The sequence below is a fragment of the Haliotis rufescens genome, unplaced genomic scaffold (assembly GCF_023055435.1).
Source record: "Haliotis rufescens isolate VD_foot unplaced genomic scaffold, xgHalRufe1.0.p SCAF_31, whole genome shotgun sequence".
NCBI classification, from domain to species: Eukaryota; Metazoa; Mollusca; class Gastropoda; order Lepetellida; family Haliotidae; genus Haliotis; species Haliotis rufescens.
In genome coordinates, this window is record NW_025964013.1 from 3,179,613 (window position 1) to 3,200,602 (window position 20,990).

Below are 20,990 nucleotides of genomic sequence, written 5' to 3' on the forward strand. Positions count from 1 at the left end.
GGTTTATAAACCATGAACCATACTTCAGATCTCCATGACCGTTACCACCCTAACTTTTATGAATACTCCTGTAGCCTGACGCGTCAATTATTCACACTGTCCAACAGGGATATAATTACATTGCTACACGGACACTGGCCTGTCCCCGTCCCTCTCGACAGACAGACCCGCTACACGGAAATGGTCAACAGCGAAATGCTGTATGGGGACATAGGTCTGTCGGATAGAGCTGCTCTGGTATATTGCCCTTCGCCTCCTAGCGGCTGCAGGGGAGGAGTGCAAGCTCTTTTGGACACAGCGTGTCTCCCTCTTATGTTTGTGCCGAGTAACACAAACATATTTAACCTAATAATTTACAGTTTGGAATGTTATAAAAATATTTTAATAAATATTCATGTATTTCGTATGTACGCATATCATTATACATGTGAGACAAAGTTCTTTAAAAGGTTTGTACATATCTTTTAAACTATTTCTTATCCCGGTGTAACCTTCTGAAACCAAAAACAAATAAAGCAGTCAATAAGATTGACAGAAATAATGGTCCACAGAGATTAATCGACCTTCCTTGAAAGTGCCGAAATCAGGAATGACACGCTACGCACGCGTGTGGCGCTACTCCGTACAAAACGTGCAAACTGTAGGATGTGTTTTGGTGTTTAGTTGTACAGTTTGAACGTTCTTGCACAGGATGTTTGTCGTCAACATTTGGTATTAACATTTGTATTCCATGATCCCCCTACATTTTGCGAAGAGTATAACGATGGTAACCGATATGAAATGTCGTATCTGTGATTTAACCTCATGGTTTACTCTCCCTGCAGTGTTTTATTCTACGATAAACAACTCCCACTCGTCGTTTGTTTCTTATATGAGATATCAACATTGTATACAACCTCTTTAAGGATGTTGATAAAATTCACAACCTTTAAAACTATTTACCAAAATTTTAAAAATACTGACTCCCTCAATAGAATCCGACCTTGGCAATGTCGGACAAGTCCATTTTACGAACAGATGGGTAAGTTTGGCATTTCCCGCATATTCTCACAATCCTCATGTCTACTATCTGTACCTTTTCTCCTAACTTTGATTGTCACATTTTTTCCAAATTTGGATGCGATCCTTTGACCAATGCGTTTATCTGCGTCGCCCAGCTTCATCTATAGGGAACAAGTTACAAGACACTTCCCTCTAAAAAATAACGTCGTCCAATATATGACGTCATCAAGTTGCGATCGCATATTCGAGTCTCCAGAAATAACGTCACGATAGAACAATGCTTTGTCGTGAAATAAACCACGGTTCGTTATTCATTGTTCTTTGCGATTCAACGCGTAGCTATATCTTATATTGAATACGAAATACTATGAAATGATTCACCATATCTCCATAACAAATATTTCATTGAATAGAGATGGAGTACACTGGAGTTGGCAAGAGTATCTTTTCAACAGTTAAACACCATACTACCCGCCCCGAGAGCGCAAAACTCGGTGGTTCGATCCCCTGGCTGCGTCATATCAAAATACGTTAATAGATGGTACTTGTTGTTACCCTGCCTGACGCTCGGCATTACGGGGATATAAAAGGACTCATCTGGTATCTCAGTGAGCTAGGGCTACACTACGGGGTAGTACAGCGATACACGTAGATGTACATCGCTATATAAGTGCAATAATGTTGAATCGACGTTAAACCACATTTCACCTCCTCGACCCGAGTGCGGCACAGCCCAGGAACTAATGTTCATAACACGGGATTTCATCGGTTGATAAAAAGGACGACATTTTAACGACAGGTCCCATTTGCCAAAAAATAAAGTTCAAGGTCGTTAGTAGACGCGGCGAAGAACGTCGTGATGATGCTTCGACATAATGTTTTGTTGTTTAGTGATGCTCTGAACCGTTTTTTTGCATTAATACAATACAAACGTTAGAGCTTGTTTACTTACTTGAGTCCTAGTCCTGCGATAAATAAAAGGCTTTGGAAAAAGATCACCGAGCTGACAGACAGATCTGTGACAGGCATTAGAATACTGAATAAGACTGACTACAGTCGTGCCTCGTTTATACGGACACTTGCGTCATTTCACAATTCGTCCGTATGAACGAATTTCCGTATAACTGAAACCAGCTTCTTACTGGAAGAGTTACTTCCCTTCAATTATGCATCTCATGACAGATAACAGAGCAAACAGATACATCCACTCAATCTTTATTCAAGACATACACGTTTCAAAAAATCTGTCATGGAAGTTTGAACTTTACCCCATTTTGAGGTTTGAATTGTAAACAATAATTCAGTGCCATAATACCTACGGATGGTTTCCAAACTTGCTGACGGGTGTTTTTCCTTAAACAGACAAATTTCCCTTTTTTCGCGTGCTGTAACTGCGTGTCGCTTACGTTTCGCTGGTTGACAGGCCATACTCACAGTTTGAAGTCACAACTTTGACCTCTGACCCCCACAGACGCCATATTTATCGAAGGGGATTACATGTACAATAAACAAGCTCGTCTCAAACGTAACTCAGTGTTACTTGGTTAATTGACTTCTGAAGAATCAAAGGATTATCACCAGCGGAAGTGTATTGTCCGGGTAAGTGAATATGTTTTCATACTTTTCTATATTGCTGCCACATTGCAGCCGATTCAGCTGATTCAAGCTACAATTATGTCAATAATCAATTACGTCAGTTTCGTTACAATAACACAGTCACCGTTTCCTCAGTTCACAAAGATACGTTTAAGAATGAGTGGTGCCATTACAGAAGCATAGAAAGGCTCACTGATAACTGGTGTGTTCTGAATGAAGAAAGAAGGCAGCTGGGACAAAGTGGCGACGTGTGTTCACTTCTCTATGTTTTTAAAAAATAATTAGTACCCAGAAACGAAATTGGTTTCACTTAGAGGATATAGTTGAGCTGCTAGTGTCAACCGGACATGGTGCTTGCATAGTTCTGAGCCGGACCAGGCATACTTTCCCTGCTTACAGGCTTCGCTTTCCCCAAATATACAACAAGGCAGCATATTCCTGCTGGCATCGGAGTGACTAGGTATTCACTGGTGATGAAAATGAACACCATTGGCTACAGCAATGTCATCAAGCATCTTCCAAATGAAAGGGCTGACTCCTGTAGTGATGCGGACGTGGTGTCAACTTTAGGAGATGGTGCTCTTTCCGCAACTACTACGGAGTACAAGAGGAGCCTGAACAAGTCTAGTGTCGCCATGACTGCGGCTTTGAATTTATTGGATATTTTTCATCTTTACCAGATTTGGTACCGTTAGATTTCCACCTCTTCACAAAGCTGAAGGAAGACCTTTCTGTGAAACATTATGCAAATGGTGATGACGTCATTTCTTCTGAGTAGGACGTTCTACAATACCAGAAGCTTTACGACATTAGTGGGATACAGGCACTCCAGGATTGTTGGCGGGGTTTGTGTACCTCGGAGGGGATCATGTTGCACAATAAACAGCAATAAACAGCAACCAACTCCATGAATGTATTTCACCATAGTTAGGCTCAGGACCTTTCAGACCCCCCCCCCCCCCCCCCCCCTAAGTACTGTAGTGAGTGAGTGAGTTGGGTTTAACGCCTCAGCAATATGCCAGCTATATGACGGCGGTGTGTTAATAATCGAGTCTGAATTCGACAATCCAGTGATTGACATCATGAACATCGATCAACGCAATTGGTATACGATGACATGCATGAACCAAGTCAGCGAGCTAGACCATCCGACCCTTTTAGTCGCCTCTTACAACAGGCATAGTCGCCTTTTACGGCAAGGTTGCTGAAGACCTATTCTACCCCGGATCTTCCCGGGTCTAACATAATCTAAATTGCCAATTGTTAATTTTGGTGAATCAAAATCTGAGGTGGTGTGTTCACTCTCTGGCAGCTGGAGGTCAAGACGCGACACAAAGAACACCTGCAGGCATGTGCATTATTCTGACGAGTTGAGATGTAAGGGGAATGTAATTTTGTAAAATCAGAAGTTCAACTGAAACAACTGAAAATGCATTTGGTTTCTCCTGGACCGTTGTGCGAAGTGGATGTGAACGTAGAATGCGACGCCATCAGTAACCTTTATCCACATCAACTACGTACTCCAAGGGTTCGTTGTTAACATAGCGGCGATACTGTTTCACGAATAACTCGGCCCTCTGCAACAGAATAACACCTCAGCAGCCATGGGTAATAATCATTGAGTATGTGTGAAGAGATGTCATTTCAAAATTCTAAATGAGCGAATGACTGAGCTATTGTGAGCTGTACCTTATATCACCTCGTGTCAACTTAGTGAGAGTGGCGTATGTTGTAGACGCCTATGGTATTGGTCAAATCCAATTTCTTTCGCAGACAGTTCATAAGCTTACCCCTTCCCCCTTCAACCAGCACATTCTCTGGATGCAGTATTGTAAGCAATTGTAATGGTTATATCTGATTTGGGTTCATGTTTGGGATCATTCTGGTCTGAAGCAGGGATGATATTACCAAGTATTACTCAGATCCTGCATAAATACGCCCAGACATAACACTTTGTGGCGCCTAAGAACACCAACCAAGGGCTGACACCAAAAGTCAAGGGCTGACGCCAATAGCCAAGGACTGACGCCAATATGCAAGGGCTGACACCAATAGCCAAGGACTGACACCAATAGCCAAGGACTGACGCCAATAGCCAAGGACTGACGCCAATAGCCAAGGACTGACACCAATAGCCAAGGACTGACGCCAATATCCAAGGGCTGACGCCAATAGCCAAGGGCTGACACCAATAGCCAAGGACTGACACCAATAGCCAAGGACTGACGCCAATAGCCAGCGTCTGACGCCAATAGCCAAGGACTGACACCAATATCCAAGGACTGACGCCAATAGCCAAGGGATGACACAAATAGCCAAGGACTGACACCAAAAGTCAAGGACTGACGCCAATAGCCAAGGACTGACGCCAATAGCCAAGGACTGACACCAATAGCCAAGGACTGACGCCACTAGCCAAGGGATGACACAAATAGCCAAGGATTGACATCAATAGCCAAGGGCTGACGCCAATAGCCAAGGGCTGACACCAATATCCAAGGACTGCTATCCCAAACTATCCACAACATCACATTAACATTTCTCTGAATGTAGCGACATGTTATTTAGGTAATATTCGTTATAGATCATCGAGTAAGTGGTGCGCAGAACAGATGTCATCTTACGTCTTGCTGACCCGAGAAGATCCGGTCTTCAGTAATGCATGCTTGCAGACAAACAAACAAACAAACTTACGTCTCGCTGGTACCCAGGATACAGTATCAGGCCACCAGCGATGTGGGGCGTTATGATGACCCCTGGCTCGCTCCACAGGGGGCTACTTTCAGGCAGCGGCTCGGGGTTGTGGACGTCCAGTGCAGCATACTGTAACCACTTGTTCCTACGAATGAACACATGATCCAGTTGATTTATCTGTATAATGCCTATTTTTGTGTTGTGTCTTGCGATGAGCGGGTTCATTCAGCAATATACATACATTCAAGATTCATGATTGGTTTGGTATACCCTTAAATGTATCCATCAGTTACAAACCTAAGTATCCCGTAGTGAGTCCTGGTAAGAATATAGTTCCCTAGCAACCTATGTGTGTCGTATGAGGTATGTAAGAGGACCAGGTGGTCAAACTCTGTAATTTAGTTGGTTTTAAGTCATCCTATCCGAATTCGTGTGTCAGTGCACACGATGCCAATCACGGGGCTGTCCTGACTTATTAACATACCGCGTATGTGCAGTGCAGCGTTAAACAACAAACAAACCTAAGAGCTTTAAGAATGGTTTCTTCATCCGTCACATCTGCCCGTCCCACGTTGATGAATGTAGTCTTCTGTAAAGGGAAGTTGCGTTGTAAACATCAGTTTCTCTGGAAGCACCATACATATAGATCGCAAGTCAAATGTACAGCTTCTGTCAACAGAATGACACGAACGAACTACTGTTCATGCTGAAAAACCAATGCAGAAAAGAAATTAGCACCAAGTTAACTTTATCAGCTTTAAGCTAAGTCACGCCCCCGTAACAGCAGAAATCCTCACATTGTTCCATCTGTCTACAAACAGCATACACTCTCATCTGCATACCATATGTCCACACTATCACAACCATATCCACGTGGAGACAAAACAGAATGTGTACCTTATTTTTGCAGTGTGAGAACACATCTCCTCCCAACAAGCCCCGTGTCTGTTCAGTTGACGGTAGTATGTTGACGATATAGTCACATTCAGATAGGATTTCATGCAAATGACTCATTGTTCTGTGGATGGATATACATCTCTATGAAGTTAATATATGCCAGCAAAATGTGGATCAAGTCTGAATAATATTTTGTTTTATATTGCCTGTATTTTGCGAAAGATAAAAACAACTAACGACACAAGATATCACAGTGACAATTAGATCGTCTTACACATGGCACATGTTGGTAACATACCTGTATTCGTCAACATACGGGGACTTCTTATCTTCTGGGACTTCAGTTCGTGTCATGCCCCACACCTTCATCCCAAAGAACTTGCACGTTCTGGCAGCTGACACAAAACAGTCGGAATGGAACAATGTTTCACATTGTTTTTTTTGTTTTTTTTTGTTAGTTGTTTAACGCCGCACTCAGCAATATCCCAGCTATATGACGGCGGTCTGTAAATAATCGAGTCTGGACCATACAATCCAGTGATTGACATGATGACCATCGATCCACGCAATTGGCATCGATGACATGCATGAACCAAGTCAGCGAGCCTGACCAGCCGATCCCGTTAGTCGCCTCTTGTGACAAGCCGCCTTTTACGGCACGCGTGGGTTGCTGAAGACCTATTCTACCCCGTATCTTCACGGGTCTTCACATTGGTAATAAAGTTGATGAAGAATATGTGTATATAGATATAGTATACTTACTTTCACGTCCAATGCAGCCCAGGCCTAATATACCAACTGTTGACAGTGACAGGGGTTTGGAATGAAGTCTGCCTCTGAAGTGAAATCATGCCACTGTCAATGTCGGTTCAGATTCACATACTGAAATCTGTCCTCTTTTCTTTTATGTGTTTACAAAGAGAATAGAAATGTGGAAGTACATCTTATCATATAACATGTTTTATAACTTATCCGTGACTAATAGTGATTTGAGAGTCATTCCTTGTGCTTCTTTACGCAGTGATCCGTTACTTACACACCCTAAACTCGCACCAAGCTAGCATCCAATAGCATTGTGTGTCTATTCTCATGATTACAGTGGCGCATGAAACCATTACACGAAAGTGGGTTGTTCAATAATTACCAAAACGTTCTCATTGATTTTGATACTTTTTTCACCGAGGTAAGAAGAAACAAAATAGCGTCTCTTGCATATTTAGCTGCACCGAGTCCCTCTGAAAACAGTCTGAGGGCTTTGGACATACCTCTCGTACGCCGCTGTCCTCTGCTGGTCATACCACTTGTAGTGACCTTTGTTTGTGGTCAGTATTTGGCACATTATGTGCTCGGACACTGGCTTGGCGAAGGACTCTCCGTTGCGGGTGACAATGATTTTTTGGTTCACCTACATGACAGACAGACAGTTTCATCTAATTATTACTGAATATTATTACTGAAATTTCATTTATATCATCTCGCGTACAGTGAAGTCTCGTATAATAGGCTGTGAGTTATGTCCCTTTAACTGTATATTTGGTTGTTCTGTTCATAACGACCATAATCCATCAGAGTAGGGAGCGTCCGGACGAACTGTCACGAGGTTTTATTGTAAATTTGGATGTTCAAGTCGCTGTGTGTCAATGCTTGGGTGAAATGTATGATTTAGTCTCGACTTGATCATTCTTCACAAAGCGTTACCTTATTGTCTTTTACAAGCTTCAGTATTTCATCCACACCTGCAACAGAAGGAACACTGACGTCATTGAAATTCCATGCAACGTCCGTATGCAGATTATGCCCTACGATTCCATGGGTTCGACAACTGATACGCGCAGCCAGTTTCACAGACAGATACTCAGTCACATCACAAATCCGTATCATTATGAATATACTGATAGAAATAAATAAGGGAACAGTTTTAGTTTTATTGTCTGTCAAATACGCTTTGGAAACAATGCACACAAACGGATCTCAACATTGGATTCTGACATGTGTTGAATGTATATGCCGCGATTTCAATTTACTGACAGTAAAGCTGATGTCCCTATATATCTCATTGTTCCCTTATTCGTGTCTGTCAGTATAAATTATTTTATCACGTAAAAATTTATTACTATATGACGTATATATATATATATTATGTTGATGATAGTTTTCGGCCACATAGTAAATTACCACGGGTATCATAAACTCTTATGGGATTTTAGCAAATTAAGACCTACACTTGTCATACCTGCTTGCGGCAGCTGGATCCACCTGAGGCTGGTGCATTGTGGGATGAAATCAACCATCATCCGAGGCGATCCAAACAGGATCTCCACCTGAGACAGAAACGCCACTTCCTCGTCTGTGGGAGGATCTATATAATAATATATATAGTCGACGGTTAAATATACAAGCGGAAAAAATGCTCTGTGCATCGCTGACTATAATAGAATGTGATAAATAAACGCGAACAAAGAACGATTTTACAACAGAACAATATGTTCCAGACAAGGCGGTGTCTTCAGAGCTACGATTGGCGTAAAGGTGTCATATTGATATGTTGCGAAACACAGTTCCAAGCTAGCGACAAAAAAAGACAGGGTCAGACCCTTACGGAGCTTACGACGGCCAAAAGGCGGCGTGTTGAAGAAAACGATTCGAAAGTATGGCAGTGTATGAAATAGTTTCCAAATACTGCTGGTCAGTCGGGCTACCTAGGCTATAAAGTTACTTGCCAGTCTCAAAGTTCACAAGCCATGGGCTATTTTTTAAGAAATTTACTTTCCCGACATACTCTCGTATTCGCTCCTGTTTCCCTTCATATTTCGCAGAAAATATGGCTCAAAATATGGACCCGTCCCTGAGTAGGAATGCAAGTTGCGCTGTTATGGACACGGACTCACGACCAGAGAAAAATTGTCAAATTAGACGCGAAAACATTCCTTGTTCCCACAATATTTGACTTCAAAGTCAAAGTTCGTTAAAAACTTTTTTTGTTACAATAAACTCATTTATATCGTCCAGATCAACCACCAAAGAAGCGAAAGTTCTGGCGATATTCGGTAATTGTAAGATTCCATAATATTCAATTACCTATTTCTGTTTTATTGTCATTGTTTAAATAATCGAATAATGATAACATGAGAAAACACAGTGAAGAACCTCCGTTTTCGAAGCGTTATATGAATAACACGTTCGATGTGTTATAACATTCGTTCGATGTTTGGCATCGTTGGAAAGCGCAGAACATCAATAATAGTACAGTTACCTAGGCAGAAGGGTTCTAATCCTTGTAATGTGCGATGTTATTAGATAGAAACTGGTTTCTCGTGACGCTTTGTTGTCGTAATCTAGTATAAGGACCGTCATCATTATTAGTCAAATCCAAATGGGATTTTTAAGCAGATAATTGCGACCCATGTTCATTGTTCTTCGTGAACATATCGTGCTAGGTTACGACCTGTGAAAAATATATTTGGGGCATAAAACATCGTGTCCGAGCCGAGACGACAAAATTAATGTCGAGATGTCATTTGACTTACTCTACATCACGACAAGATGGAGATACATGACTGATGAGTCCCTAGCAATTATTAGTGTGATTTCTTGTTTTGGACGGGAATTACTTTCCGCTATTGTATTCGTGAACGCTACAGAAATATTTTCATATGAACATGAATAAGGTGTTTGCTGGTATTGATTGTTGATAAGTAAGATTGGCTATATTTTTGTAAAATGGGTTTCACCGTATGTGTAGAAAGATAACTGATGTTTGGCATTGAACCATCAGTAAGCATGAGTCGCTGGTGGCTAAACGTAATCTGCACTAGTGCCAGCACGCCTGAATAGACATGAGTTATTCTTTATGTTAGAAGGTCGTAATGAATTCTTGTCATTGATTACACGATGATCTTTACGATTCAAATGTTCAAACTTCTTCCAAAAACTGAATTTCGGTATACCTATCACAAGACCAAATAGCGTCCATTCCAATTTGGAATGAACGATGGAATGCTTTGGAAAGATCGCTCATTCCAAACTTTCCAAAGCTTGGAAAGATCGATCTTTCCAGAAAATCAAAAATTGGAATGGCAACATTTCCAAACATATTTCCAACACTGGAAATGTTTGGAATGACTTGGAATGGTTTGGAATGGTTTGGAATTGTTTGGAAATATGGTTAGAAGGAACAAGTTAAAATATGTTTTATCAGTAATTTGAACAATAAAAAGACTATGAATTAGGGGCTTTAGGGGTTGCTTATATAGTAATTTTGAAATATTGAGATTTGGAAAGAATGCCAAGAGTGGGTGGGGGACGAACTAAGGGACCTGTGTGTGTTGGGTGGTTGTTAGATAAGGTAGTTTTGGTTTTCTTATTTTATTTGGGGCTTAAATGCGACTAATTAGTCCTGTTTTAATTAGGTATAAACCTAAGGCTTTGAATTTTTCTAATTTATTTTGTGGATTTAGGATTGATTCTAGTGTAAGTCCGGTTTTAAGATTTAGGGTGGTCTGTAGTGTTGTTCGGTGTGTTTGGTAGTGTGTGCAGTGAATGAGTACGTGTTCTGGTGTTTCTTGTTGTTTGCAATGTGGGCAGTTTCCTGTTGTGTGTAGATTAGCTATTTTACGGTGATTATTTAGTTTGGTGTGGCCTGTTTGTAGTTTAGTAATTATTCTGTCGATTTTTTTGGATGGGTGTAGTATTTTTGGTTTATTTAGGTTTTTTTTTAGTACTTTCCTGATTTGGCTATTTAAGTTTTGGTATATATTTTGCCATTTTTTGTTGATTTTTTGTTTAGTGAGACTTTTGATTTCTGATTTTGAGCTGGGTAAGTTTAAGCTTATTTCTGGGAGTTAAAGGGATAATTTTGCTGCTTTATCTGCCTTTTCATTTCCAAATATTCCTACGTGGGCGAGGGTCCAAATGAACTCTATTTGTTTACCTGCCCTAGTTACGTTGTTTGAGCTATTGAGTATTTGATTTATTAGTTTGGGATGGTTTTTAGTGTTTTTATTTTTGAGGGCTTGTAGTCCACCGAGGGAGTCGGTTAGGATGAGGATTTTTTGTTGTTTTTTTAGATTGCTGATTGTGTAGTGCTGAGACAACTACTGACTGATATAGAAGATTTAACGTGCGCTTTCCGACTGCAGCGTATTTCGCACACGGGCCTGGCCGGACCATTTAGTGTATTCCGAAAAGGGTGAAAGTGGTGTGTGCAACCCAAGAGGGGGCTTTTAAGGGTTGCTTATATTGTATTTTTGAGATTTTTAAATTTGGAATAAATGCCGAGGTGGGTGGAGGAGGGAACTAAGGGAGCCGGGTGAGGTGGGTGTTTGTATGTTTATTGGATTTTGGATGGGTAGATTAATTAGTTTTTAGATGCGCTTAATTAGGTCTGTTTTGATTAGGAATACGCCTAGGGCCTTGAAGTTTTCTAGTTTATTTTGAGGGTTTAGTATTTCATCTAGTGTAGGAACTCTTTTGATTGAGGGTGGTTTGTAGTGTGGTTCTGTGTGTTTGGTAGTGGGTGCAATGGATGAGTACGTGTTCTGTGGTTTCGGGTTGTTTGCAGTGGGGGCAGTTGCCTGTGGTGTGTCCTTTAAGTTTTTTTAGGTGGTTATTTAGGTTCGTGTGTCCTGTTTGGAGTTTTGTAATTAATCCGTCAATATTTTTAGAGGGGTGTAGGATTTTAGGTTTGGCTAGTGGTTTTCTGAGCACTTTTTTGATTTGGCTATTTGAGTTTTGATATTGATTATGCCATTTTTTTGTTATTTTTTGTTTGTTTACACTTTTAATTTCTGATTTTGAGATGGTAAGGTTTAAGCTTATTTCTGGTATTTTAAGAGATAATTTAGCTGCTTTATCGGCGCTTTCGTTGCCTTAAATTCCTACGCGGGCGGGGATCCACAAGAAGGTTATTTGTTTGCCTGCTTTTGTTATGTCGTTGGAGCTTTTAAGTATTTGGTTTATTAATTTAGGTCGTTTTGGGGTATTTTTGTTTTGGAGGGCTTGTAGTCCACTAAGGGAGTCGGTGAGAATTAGGATTTGATTGTTGTTTTTAGATTGTTGGTTATGCAGGGCTGAGGCCATGCCCATGAGTTCGGCCGTGAATATAGATTGGTTGTTAGGGAGTCGGTAAGATTGTGTGGAAATAACTGGTTGTGTGGTATGGACTCCGAAGCCTGTGTGGTTGGAGATCGGGTCTGAAGATCCGTCAGTGTATATGTGACACCCATTTGGCCAATTTTCGTGTATGTATGCAAGTGTGGTTGTTTTAGCTATGTTTGGGTCGGTTTGTTTATTTATTTGGTTAGCTAGCGTTGTGTCTATTTTGAGTATTTTGAGTTTAGGGGTGAAGATATTTGATTTTTTGCAGTTTTGTTTAAGATTTAGAGTTTGGTGTTCATTGAGGTAGTTAGTTATTCTTTGGGATATTGGGGTGAGTAAGGGGTGTTTGCGAGCTAGAGTTTGGTTTCTTGGGCTAATATTTTGATTAATTATGAGACAACTAATAGGTCTCAAGATTAAGTATTCGTTTGGATGGCAGCTGCCATTTAATTACAAAACAGACAGTCGTCTAGACGGCTCACATGTAAGTGCGCCGACATGTGCCTAAGATCATAAAATGGACAATCTTTGGTAACATCTAATTTATTGTTGTCACACGCCAGAGCTGTGAATAATTCTGTTCATTGAACAATTGGAATTCAGGAAGTTATCAATAATTGTTTTACTTAACATAAGATAAGATAAGTTGTTTACAACATAATATTATGATGTCAGGACGTACTACAGTCAAAACCATATATTTTAAAATCAATTTAATGACAGACTATGATTTCCAAGTCCCGATTAGCAAATCAAATGAGGTATCAGTTTCACCACATGTGCACAGACCGCCTATACTTATATATATATTTGTCATAACTATTCTCCAGTTAAAGTCTTATCCTCTTATCAAAAAATCTGTGAGAGTGATCATCATAAACGAAACTCATTCTCGTCAAAGAATACAGAACAAATGAAGAATCAGATGCATATATTTATTGCCATGCTTCATTCATCACGAAGTAGATTTACATACATTTGTGAATAGCACTTAAACTGTGATAATGGATTTTACCATTGTCCATATTATTTTATAAATATTAACCATAATATGGATTTCCGAATATATAAACGACTTGAAACGTTGATATTTCAGACAAAAACAAAGTCAGCTGTCTTTTAACGTTCAGGGGAAAAGGGTTTGCTTTCACAATTGAACATTTGTTTTCACCAAAGGACAATCAAATCAAGCCAAAAACAGTAAATATACACATATATGGTTAGCGACCGTCATTATACAGCGAGGGGGAAAATTCGTCTGCTCTAACTGCCTTCACAAAAACATTCCAGCCCTTAATTACCGAGGCAGCTGTGACGTAGTAGCATTAGATTCGTTGCGTTTGCAGCATATAAGATGTGTAATCTGTGGAGTGACTAAAGTAATATTACGGCTGAAATCTTACTTGCATGGTTGTTTTAATAGAAAACTTACGGTTTAAAAACACAATTGTTCTTATATAATGTTTTAAGGTTTGGTTTATAAATACAAGAGAAGATTTTTTATACATATAAAACTGGTCGAAAATACAGCTGATCAATAGAAAAATAAAAATAGGAGTTGTGAATAGTGACAAATTAATTACATCACCGTGTCAATAATTATTGATTGATTCCGTCAAACAACTGTCAAACCATTTATTGCCATGTACGTACATGTACACAGGAAGTCGGCGCTGTCGGGGGCTCCAGGTAAATAAACATCGTGGTTTTATGACGGGAGATCTGACGAACCGTGAACCAGGGGCATGCGACGTTCTAAAGGTGGTAGAACCAGGGTATTGTCTCTTGGACTGGCTAATTGACCGTACGTATAATTGGTAAATATATTCGTTTTGACACCCGTGTTTCATGCGCATAAGCAGAATACAGACAAATGACGCCCCGTGATCAGCGGAGCGTGAACAACATGGATGCCGCCTTTCGGCCGTACCGAACAGTCAAGCTGCGATCTCGGAACTGAATCCAATTGCAAGCGGAGACAAGATTACTTCCCTTATCCAAACATGATCGTTGCTCAGAAATGTTCAAATCTATCTTCATTAAATCATGAAATTAATGCGAGCATGACATTTATGCGGAAAATGCGATCGTCAGTCCCTCTGATTATTTTAATTTGTTTCATTTCATCATGATAAAAAAGTTAGTCACTTATAAGGTTACCACGTTGAAAATGGAAACGATCGTTAACAAAAACAACAAAATGTATTCTCTCATCACTCAGCCTAACAGTGATATAACTGCAAATTAAAGAATCAAGTACGCTAAAGTATTACACATGGTGGGTCGAGGACCAGGGGCACTTTGAGTTTGACAGGTGTCATCAACTGGTCAAGTAACATCACGGTTTGTATATTCACGTTGATTGGACAGTCTAGACTGGCGCCAACTAATCATGACGGCGTCTTCAGAACAGAACTTTATTTCTCCCAGGTTTAGGCTTACGTGGATAACGGAAAATTTTGTTTAAGTGATAGCACATTTGTAATTCAATCTAATATACTTTCCTTGATTGATTATATGGCTGCGGTCGTAGATCCGGATGTATCTAAATATGCTCAGTATATACACAGGGTTTATTGTTATACTATTAGGATTAATAGATACAATTGAGTATTTATACCCTTGATCATAAAGTTAGTCACTACTTTCACACTTTGATTTGTATGATTTGGGTTATGATTAAATTGACAAAATAAGAAATCATTCCGTGTATATGTTTATTATATATTGTACCCCAATACGTAATTAAATTGTGTATGAATAAGGACACTAGGTTAATTACTGTAATTGATTATTTGATAAACATATTCACATTTAGTTGTGTGATATGTCACAGAGGTAAAGCTAACTCATAACAACTAATTGTCCCATTTATTTGGTTTCTATCTTTTATATGAAACAAATGCTATAACGTGGGGTGATAAACTTCATTGGCAATAGACGTAGCATATAATTGTCCACATGAACAGTCTACTCTGTTCCAGATATATTTATTCATTTTGTATGCATTTAAATCGTTGCATTCCTGGCTCAATGATTCATTTCACGAAATCTTGTTCCCTGTTTTGAATTACCGTCAGATAGTTCCAGAACAATTATAATATTTTCAGGCCTATGTGTTGCGCATAATTCCGAGATAATTCGAAGTTCATATTCTTGTACGAACACTTATCAAAATTCATTTATACCTAGTACTATTATGTACATATATTCCTCTATATTCTCGAAACGGTCTTTGTTCTACGACAACCGTATGTCGGTATGGGAAAACGAAATATTTGTTTAATTGTTCAAAGTTCAAAGTCAGTGTCATATGATTATAGACAAGAAAGATAAGAAATCAAATATAAAGAGTAGCCACTTTAAATGACAGAATTTCTTTTTAGTTAAATTTGCTCATCATTTGGTCTTTTCGTGATACATAGTGCCAAAATACTCTTAATTATTTACTTTCATGTCATTACTAATCTCAAATAAGGTCAAAAGTTGTACAACTTTTAACAGATATGATTATGACATGTTGTATCCAAACATTTCCAAACATTTTCAAACAAATCCAAACAAATCCAAGCTTTGAAATATGACCTTTCCAAATATTGGAATGGTCATATTTCCAATTGGAATGGTGGTATTTCCAAGTTTTGGATTTTTTGGAATGGATGATATTTTGTCCAGTGTATGTAGAATCAACGTGAAGGAAATATATTTTGATGCCATGGGATTATCGTATGCAGCTTGAGTCGTACCTGACAACGGCTTTGTGAACAGCTGGATGTCCACATCAGACAGGTCCTTCCTAATCACATCCAGCAAGTCGGTGGTGGGGTAGCAGATGGCGACTTTTGGGGATGACATCGTTTCAGGTAATGTTGAAATATCTGCAACATTCCATGCAACAACACAATTCGCTAGCACACGTAACTGGTGATTAATTGTTAAACTTTGTATTACGTGATTGTAATATTATATGGGACTTATTTTACATTCCAGCTGACAATTTTACAATCGCTATGTCCATGCATTGTCACTGTTGCATTACAAGCATATGTGTTCCTTCAAGGCAGTATGTGTCCGGCAGTACAACGGTTAGGGGACAGAGTATCATTCAGACTCCATTATACTGCGCTAGACTCAATTCACAAAGTGCATGTTCAGATGGCTAACATTATAACCCCGGCCAATAGATCAGTGTGCACACAATTTTCATGATAAGCTTCCTGGGAAGTACAAGGTCTCGTTCCCAAGGAGACACCACACAAGTACATGCGATTCAATGTGGGGAAGGAACGAGGCCGAAATACACCGAGGAGTCAAGCTGACAGTCACCTATTCAACTGCTCCCCGCGACCGACGTTACGAGACTACTCAGATTGAGGTCATCACATTAGCATTCTATCACAACGCGGCTACCTGCAAAATGACATCGGGACTCGATCATGTGATAGGAGGGCCATTATTAGTTAATACACGCTCACGGAGGGAACCATGTAATCCCCGTTGTAGCTGACACATAGTCTGAGCATGAGGGACTGGAAATGACGGACTTCCGAGGTCGCTTAGCCAAATGAATCAATACGTTTGAGTCATCGTGACACAAACTACCTGCCTACGCCTGTAATATACGAGCTTTTACCTTCATCGACTTCTCATGATCGTAAAATATAAACTGCTAGCTTCACATGACATGTACGTGGATATCAGTAAAAATACGTGATCACCGACCTTTGACTGGTGTTCCCTCGGCGTTGACATACTCCCTGCAGAAAGGGCCGCGTCCTTCATACTGCACACATCGTGTGTTAGTTCTGCATGTATAAAGAGCGAACTAGATAGTGTTTGTTGTACTTTGTTGTTTGTTTTATATTTGTTGTATATTGTATAATTACTATTTACATAGAAGTAACCTTGTCACATACACGAGGGATATGTCGGATGGTGAGGATCTCGCTGGTGCAGACACTAGGGAAATTCCCATAGGTGAATTTCACCCAAAATTTAGTTTAGAGTTTTTGTGTTATCAGATCACGTGTGAGTGAATGAGTAAGTGAGTGTGTTGGGTTTAATACTCCGCTTTGAACAGTTTTCCTTTTATATCACGGGATGTTAGCTTGATGTGGGAGGAAAGCCTGAAGTGATGCAGGTCTCAGGCGTTTAGCACTTTGGTATGTACGCATATACGCATTCACCTGGAAGGCTGGAGGTTTGAAGGCTGTTAAATTTCTGATTGATGTACATGTATAAAATATTTTGATTTGGCCTAGGTTCTTGTAAGTTACAAATGTAAAATGTAAATAAAGGCAGCAAAACCCTTTCCATATTCATAAGACATCTCTGCCAAAGTCAGAGTCGGTTGTACGATTCCTACTATATCATGAGCATATGTTTATGAATCACTATCACATAGTCATGATACCAGGTGCTCGCGAAAATGTGAGCATATCCTGCACCACCGGTGACACCCGTCACAAACGCATGCAAGTGAATTGTTCACCTGAACAAAACTCGGGAACGTATGGTACAAGTCAAAATAAAGAAATGCATCGGACTCAATTTTGTCACTGATGATGAAATCTACAAAGGTCCTCCGTATGTCCTTCACAAAACTTTCTAAAACTTTACTGAGACATTAAATGTAAAACAATCGGAATTACAGAGATGGTTTATGATTATTAGTTTTTTTTTCCCTTTTATTTAAATAACAGGGCTACAGTCAACAATGCCATGATTCTTGTATTATTACAATACAAAAGTCCTTCTTGTTCTGGAGTCAACTGAAGTGAGGGTAGGTGAAATGTGGTTTAACGTCGCGTCCAAGATTATTGCACATATATTGCGAGTGTGTGTATGTGTGTAGCTGCTTGTACTAGTCCGGAATGATGCCGATTTATAGTGCTAACCCACTGAGATACCATGCCGCAGTTTAACATGAAAACCCCACCCAGACACAGTATACTGACTCCGCGCCGTCCAGTCCTTTTTCAGCCCCTTAATGTCGAGAGCCAGGCATGGTACCGAACAAACACCATCGTTTAACGTCTTTTGGTATTACGAGGCATAGTAGGACGGAGGCGGTCGAGTCTACTGCAACAATTCACGAACTTGACAAAGTGTGTTTCGTGAAGGGTCTTTTGGGAGTAGATTATCACTGTGTGCAGTGGCACAGTGCCCCCATTCAAATATTGTCCTGTCCGTACGTGATGGTCTAAACAATGTGTACTTCATCTGCATGTGTATCAAACAGTGCTATCCTCAATGGAGGAGTAACAATTGTAGATTGTCTTGGCATGCACGATAACACAGTGATACCGTTCTGTCCCTTCATGGAATTGATGGACCCTGAACAGCAAAACCTGCTTGTTGTAACTAATATATTAAAATAAAAAATAAAATGGTGGAGCAACTATATGTGTATGATTGTTATTTAGAAATGAAATGCCACTTGTATTTCTGTTTATATAGAAACACGGTGTTATGTGTAATCATAGTTGATAATACATCTCCGAGCGTGTACTGTATGAAGTATGGTTGCTGTCACATTCCTCCACAATATGTCAAATACGATACCAATGGGCAATACCTATTTCACATTTATATATTGCGGAGACACATTTAAATTATAGTGAAAGTTCATCTGCCGTCGTGCGTACTAGTTATAATTATATGTGGAGGTACACTACAGATATATGTATTTACATAAACAGTTTGATTATTGTGAAAGTACCTACTGGTTGGGTGTGGTTTGGAGGCACACTACAGATATATGTATTTACATAAACAGTTAGATTATCGTGAAAGTGCCTACTGGTTGGGTGTGGTTTGGAGGTATACTACAGATATATGTTTTAACATAAATAGTTTGATTATTGTGAAAGTACCTACTGGTTGGGTGTGGTTTGGAGGCACACAACAGGTATATGTATTTACATAAACAGTTAGATTATCGTGAAAGTGCCTACTGGTTGGGTGTCGTTTGGAGGTACACTACAGACACTACACAACAGATAAATATATGTAGGTTATATTGAAAGTCCATCTGCCGTGGTGCGTACTGTATTGTTACAAATAGATGTGGTGTGGATGTACACAACAAACATATACATTCAGGGGAGCGATATTTAACGAACGAAAAGCATCGTGTATGTTTTCAAGTTGTATGTATGTATTTCACAACATGTACAGCAAAGTTCATATATCGTATGATCTGTTAGTTTGTACAATGGACACGTTGACATGATGTTTCCTTGTGCCCTGCAAGTGACATTGGAAGATACAGTATTATATATTATATATATAGTGAGCTATAATCCTGTGTGTAGTCAGTGAGTTATAATCTAATTAAATAATATATATTATATATATATATTATTATATTATTATATATTATTTTATATATTATTAAGTCACTGACTACACACAGGATTATAGCTCACTGACCACATGCAGGGTTATAACTCACTGACAACATACAGGATTATAACTCGCTGACTAGATACAGGATTATTATAACTCACTGACTACATACAGGATAATAACTCACTGACTACATACATGATTATAACTCACTGACTACATACATAATAATAACTCACTGACTACATACAGGGTTCTAACTCACTGACTACATACAGGATTATAACTCACTGACTACATACAGGGTTCTAACTCACTGACTACATACAGGATTATAACTCACTGACTAGATACAGGATTATAACGCAGACGTAGAACATTCATTATTCACAAGCCTTTTTTCCTGTGCACGTGCTGTGAGCGTCGCCTGTTTCTTTCATCAACCAAGTCTCCATGCGTAAAATATAAGCAACAAAACCTTTTCAAACCTAGAAAAAATCCACAATCACAAGGAATCTTTGCTGAACCACGTTCAGCTGTGTCAAATCATTTGATGTGTCGTAATTTCACCCATTTCACTGTAGCATGACAATAAGCATAATTCAAAATTTGCAGTGAATACGTGGCGGAGAGTACACATTGTTATCATAGATTATACGTTTCAGGGGGATGTGTGTGAGAGCATGACAAGCCCCCACATGTTGAAGGCGACACATGGTGGTGGGGTACCTCCAGTCGTTGCCATAGAATAGAGAAACGAACACAAACTGACTTACCCTTATTTGCTTTTTAATAGTCATTTTGATCCGAACTGTCAAGTTGCTGAAATATTTCCTTAGGATCATGATCTGACATTTACTGGTGAGATGTATGCTCCCCATGCCGATCTTTTCATGTTACTGTTGTTCTATCACTATTTCATCCCACTGTTGTTCTATCACTATTTCATCCCACTGTTGTTCTATCACTATTTCATCCCACTGTTGTTCTATCACTATTTCATCCCACTGTTGTTCTATCACTATTTCATCCCACTGTTGTTCTATCACTATTTCATCCCACTGTTGTTATATCACTATTTCATCCCACTGTTGTTCTATCACTATTTCATCCCACTGTTGTTCTATCACTATTTCATCCCACTGTTGTTCTATCACTATTTCATCCCACTGTTGTTCTATCACTATTTCATCCCACTGTTGTTATATCACTATTTCATCCCACTGTTGTTATATCACTATTTCATCCCACTGTTGTTATATCACTATTTCATCCCACTGTTGTTCTATCACTATTTCATCCCACTGTTGTTATATCACTATTTCATCCCACTGTTGTTACATCACTATTTCATC

General features: G+C 39.4%; 1 protein-coding gene across 1 annotated transcript; it reads right to left on the minus strand.

The window, feature by feature from the left end:
- Nucleotides 1-3,771: 3,771 nt before the first annotated feature.
- LOC124136755 (uncharacterized protein in proB 3'region-like) lies at nucleotides 3,772-17,082 on the minus strand. The gene is made up of 11 exons (XM_046502773.2): nucleotides 17,008-17,082; nucleotides 16,032-16,163; nucleotides 8,423-8,548; nucleotides 7,888-7,925; nucleotides 7,455-7,594; nucleotides 6,952-7,025; nucleotides 6,488-6,584; nucleotides 6,190-6,310; nucleotides 5,814-5,881; nucleotides 5,293-5,437; nucleotides 3,772-4,175 (listed from the first exon to the last, which is right to left on the minus strand). Exons 2-11 carry the CDS (start codon nucleotides 16,138-16,140, stop codon nucleotides 4,089-4,091), a joined length of 1,005 nt encoding a protein of 334 aa, XP_046358729.2. The 5' UTR covers nucleotides 16,141-16,163; nucleotides 17,008-17,082; the 3' UTR covers nucleotides 3,772-4,088.
- Between the last annotated feature and the right edge of the window lie 3,908 nt (nucleotides 17,083-20,990).